Source organism: Pterocles gutturalis, unplaced genomic scaffold (assembly GCF_000699245.1).
Source record: "Pterocles gutturalis isolate BGI_N339 unplaced genomic scaffold, ASM69924v1 scaffold36609, whole genome shotgun sequence".
Taxonomy (NCBI): domain Eukaryota; kingdom Metazoa; phylum Chordata; class Aves; order Pterocliformes; family Pteroclidae; genus Pterocles; species Pterocles gutturalis.
Window position 1 is genome coordinate 1 of NW_010131986.1, and position 4726 is coordinate 4726.

At 41.7% G+C, this 4726-nt stretch overlaps 1 protein-coding gene across 4 annotated transcripts in view; it reads left to right on the forward strand.

Moving 5' to 3' along the window:
- The first annotated feature begins 36 nt into the window (after window positions 1-36).
- MECOM (MDS1 and EVI1 complex locus) overlaps window positions 37-4726 on the forward strand; it is a 36420-nt gene continuing 31730 nt past the window's right edge. For 3 of the 4 annotated variants that reach the window (XM_010080772.1, XM_010080773.1, XM_010080774.1), the window contains exons 1-2: window positions 37-136; window positions 2201-2417. In XM_010080772.1, coding sequence (XP_010079074.1) covers window positions 88-136; window positions 2201-2417 — 266 coding nt within the window. In that variant the 5' untranslated portion in view covers window positions 37-87. The remainder of the gene's footprint in view (window positions 137-2200; window positions 2418-4726) is intronic. The other variant, XM_010080771.1, reaches the window with a different exon arrangement.

Consider the following 4726-nt stretch of genomic DNA (forward strand, 5'->3'; position numbering starts at 1 on the left):
TTTATTTTATTTTATTTTTTTTAATTTTTCCAGATATTCTACAGAGTGGTAGCAGATATTGAACCAGGAGAGGAGCTCTTACTGTTCATGAAGAGTGAAGATTATTCACATGAAACAATGGCTCCGGACATTCACGGTTAGCCACTTCTTACTGTCTAATCTAATAAAATGTATAATTGAAATTAAGCAAAAAATTAGGTAGATTTCTCCTCTGTTGGAATCCTTTTGAAGTCCAGGATGGCTTCACTTTAGCCAGGGAGGAGAAACAGACCACAGTTGTGTTTGCCTGTCTTCTGCCCTCCTGTTTCTCTGAAAGCTTTTCAGTGAATAAACCAGTCTAATATTATCACAACTCTCCTCCAGTCCCTCTGAAGGGTGAGTCTGCTCTCAAAAGTGATGCCAATGCTGGCATTAGGGGTTCCCTGTCTATTTTCATTACTCCATCACTCCAGCCTGGCCCAACCAAGAGTGTAGTTTCATTCAGTGTTGCATTTGAAGGCAACTGAATGTCACTTCATTTGATGTGGCATTTTTCTACCTGCTAATCTGGCAAGCTCTAGTTTGCACAGTCGATATTTCTCAGCATTGCATCCCTGCAACTCCTAATGTTGTTCAGATTTTGCCCTCACTTACTCGAACCTCCCTGGCAGAAACAGGTCTGCAGGTGTAACTGAGGGCAATAGTAAGGCTTCAAGATTGAAACTTGATAATTTTGTTGGTATTGCAAAAGGAGAACAAGAGTACATGTCCTTATCTCTAGGTTGTGCTCCTCCTGTAGGACCTGTATGGACCTGATTATACATTATTTTCTGTTTGAGCTACGGCTCAAATTTGTCCCCTGCCTCCAAAGGCTGCTTTTGCTCTCCTGCCTGTTGGGCACTGGGTTATACAGCCGCAGCAGGGACTGGGTGTAGGATAGCTGCTTGGTGCCCCTTAGGTTGCAATTTCTGCCAATGTGGACATTTTACAAATTCTCAGGGCTTCAGGGACAGTATACAGGGGTTTTCTCGGGGCAGGAGGTATCAAGGGCTGCACTTTCTTATCTGCCTGTACATTTTGTTCTCTTAAAAAAAAAAAAAGGTGAGGATTATTCATTCATTCTAATTTATTTGTTTGGGTTTTTTTTCCCATGCTAGTAACTTTGTTTAGTTGTTGCTAAAGACGTCCCCCATTTCAAGCACAGTGTTTTCCATGCCTGGTCCCTATGGTCAGGTAGCTATTGTGTAAATGACACCAGAGAAAATCTCTGCAGTCACACACAGGAATATGTCCCACAGTGCTAATTTGGAAACAGATTGAGCCAAAGTATTGCTTGTGGACAGTGGATAACAGGGCCCTGGGATGCTTCCTCTGGACCAACTCAACTGTCAAGTAGGAACCAACCACATACATTTGACATTTCAAACAGATTCCTCAGTGCCTTTTTGACTCAGAGCCCCTGGGCATTTATATCTGCAGGGCAGGTAACACTGGAACAAAACCAGGGCATCTGGCTCCTTGTATGGACCATCAGTAGAAAATACAGCAGAAAAAAATATCATGGGATGCTCTTCTTCAGATTGCTTTTTGGGACTTTCTTCAGCTAATCTATTCTTTTGCAGGAATTACTAATTAATGGAATGAAATATTCACTCCAAAGTGACACTCTAGTGATCTTCTGCACTCTTTTGCAGTAAGAAACATGTTCTGACCAATTTTACAGAACTTAAAGCAAGGTCCCTGTCTTCATTACCCCAGCTTAATGTCTCTGGCTTACTTTGAACAGGGTTGAGTACTGGAAAAGAACTCTAATGGAAGTGAAGAGACTTTAAAAAACACTATAAACACTCTTTTAGTTATTTTACATGCTGATGTTCACGTCTAAGGTTGTCTCCTTCATTCACAAAGGCAGCAACTGGCAGCCCTGAATATCCCCATTTAGGATAGTATATAAACACTCTGACTTTTGTCCTAAGCCAGTGTTAGAGATCTCTGTTGGGTGTTGCTCAGGCAATTAACAGGTAGTATTGTGCTGTCATATATTGTAGAATTAAAGCATTATTACAAAGCCTTCTAAGGCATAATTGTTTCTTTTGAGGTTCTTTTATTTTTCACTGAGTAGCCATTTATTTAACTGCACTGTCATGAAACTCCTGATGGGATGGTAATTAAAAATGCCTGAAAACTCATGTGGTCTCCCTGTGTCCAACCTGTCTTCCAGAGGAGCGCCAGTATCGCTGCGAGGACTGCGACCAGCTCTTTGAGTCCAAGGCTGAGCTTGTAGATCACCAGAAGTTCCCCTGCAGCACCCCTCACTCTGCCTTCTCCATGGTGGAGGAGGACTTCCAGAAAAAGCTTGAGAATGAGAATGACCTTCGGGACATGCATGAAATCCAGGAGTGTAAAGAGTGTGATCAAGTCTTCCCAGACTTACAAAGGTAGGAGTAGATGCTTAAAACGTGATTGAATGAGACAAATTCTGTAATGGCTTCAGTCAGATCATGCAAGGGCATCAGCCAGGGCAGAATCTGAAACCTTCATCTTCAATGCAAACCAAAGGTGAAGATGAATAAGACTTCTGTGCCAGTTGATGTTTTATGACATAGAAATCAATGGAGTCTCAATAAATCAGAAATTTGGTCCTTGTATTGAAGTCCTTAGTGGGGACCTTAAATTAAGAACTGGGTCTTCTGATAATCAGAAGACACTTCTGATACTTCAGCTGGTATGAATTGGGCTGGTTGCAGTGAAATCAGAGGAATGATTATAGTTTAGATCAGCCAAGTTCTGGGCTCCTTCTTTTTAGGTAGAAATAACTTAATACATGTCTCAGTGGTGTTCACTGATGTTACGAATTTTATCTTTGCAAACAAGCCATGCTAATTAGAGGCAAGTTCTAGACGTTAATATTTGTATGTCTATATGTTAGTATACATTTATAGCCATACCGTCTTGGAACACTGGGCTTCATCTTTTTCTTATATATATCTGTCTGTTTAAACAGATAGACCCATGAGCATGTGTACCTGAAACATGCATAGAATTTAAATAAAAAGTAAAACTTTTATAAGTTGAAGATCGTTTACATATTTCTTGTCACTGTAGTTTTTGTGGCTATTTAAATAGCATGTTACAGTGCAGATTATGTCAAATTTGAAAATGACTGAAAGGTATTGACAGTGCACAGGGGCTTCTGCAGCACATCTCTCACACATTCACATCTTAATGCTTTTGGGATGGATAAGGTTGTCCTCAGCCAACATTTAATAGTAATGCTGAGATATCTCAATAGCAAAATACTGGGCTAGATCGTCCGCTCCGTTGAGGTGGTGCATTTCTTAGGAAGCTGATTTATAGCAGCAACAGACTCTGCTTTTAGCCAGAGTCTGTAGCACAGCTCCCACACTCCCACAGTGTCTTCTTTCCTCTCCATGTTGTGTGAGCACAACCTAAATAACTATTAACCTGCCATTTGTGGGATAGCAGTACATTTATTTGTATTGCTTAATAATCAAATGCCCCTTAAATATTGACTTGCCAATTTAGAGTATTTTGTGGGTTCATATTTTTCACTGAAATCATTCCTAGACTGTGATTCAGGGTGTTGTGGTGTCTGTCAGAGGTTAGCAGGGATTTGTACATGCCCAAGGCTAGCCCCTTTGGACAACTGCTCCTGGATGCTCCAGGTGCTGCTTCTGCAAGACAGAGGCACCTCTCCCAAAGCACAGATGCTCCTCAGCTCCTGTTGATGGAGCGGCGTCTCATGGGGGGGTCTCAGATCAGCATGTTGGATGACCTGATCCCTACACTTCCGCAAAATTAATGACACCAAAATTAAAACATGATGTGCCAAACATTGCTCCCTGTGTACTAGGTCAACCCCGCTGAGTGGGAATTTGTGCAGGCACAAGGTCTTATTCACCAGCTGATATCGAGCAGCATGCGGCTCCGTGTGTCTGATTTTCAGTCAGAGTGATTGACTCAAAGGGGCTGATGTAGGTAGATGATGTAGTCTAAAGGGTTGCGGCAGTGTGGGTGAGGCAGGAGTTTGGACTCTAACCATTTTTTGCATTGTGAGTTATTTGGTGTTAAAGTTCTTTTCTGCCTGCAAACCAGAGGACAGTATCCAACATGTGGGAATCATTGAGGAAATGTAAATTTATCTTAAAATATTAAATATTGAAGAGAAGGGGAAGAAAACAAAGAACAAGTCATCATAAATAGATGGGCAGTACTGTGAGAAAGAGTGAAAAATGGGTGAGAATGTGGTCATTCTCCAAACTCTTGAATTATTGAATGGCTAATACACCACAAAGACAGTTCACAGCGAAAAAGTGACCGAAGTGTGCTATATCCAGATTATATTAAACAAGAGGTTTAACGAACCCTTGAGGTTTTGTGTAACTAAATGGGTAGAGCTGAGCAGGAAGATGGAGATGTGGAGGCCAAAACAACCTGGTGCTGATGGGAGATCACGTAGTGCCAGAGCCAGGGACAAGAGTCTCTCTAGGTCTTACGGCAAATTGGTTTACCAGCACATGATGGAGAATCTATTGTTCTAGAAGTATTAGGAGGGGAAGCCAGAATTGTTCTTTTCCCCCAAAGGATGGAGTCCAAGACGGGTAGAAGTAAAGAGTATCCACAGGGTGAAAACATTTCCATTGCCTGTGGCTGAGAACGAAGGCTGCTATTTGGGTTACACAACCCAAACCAGACTGTAAACCTGGCAGGTTTTGTCCACTGGTTC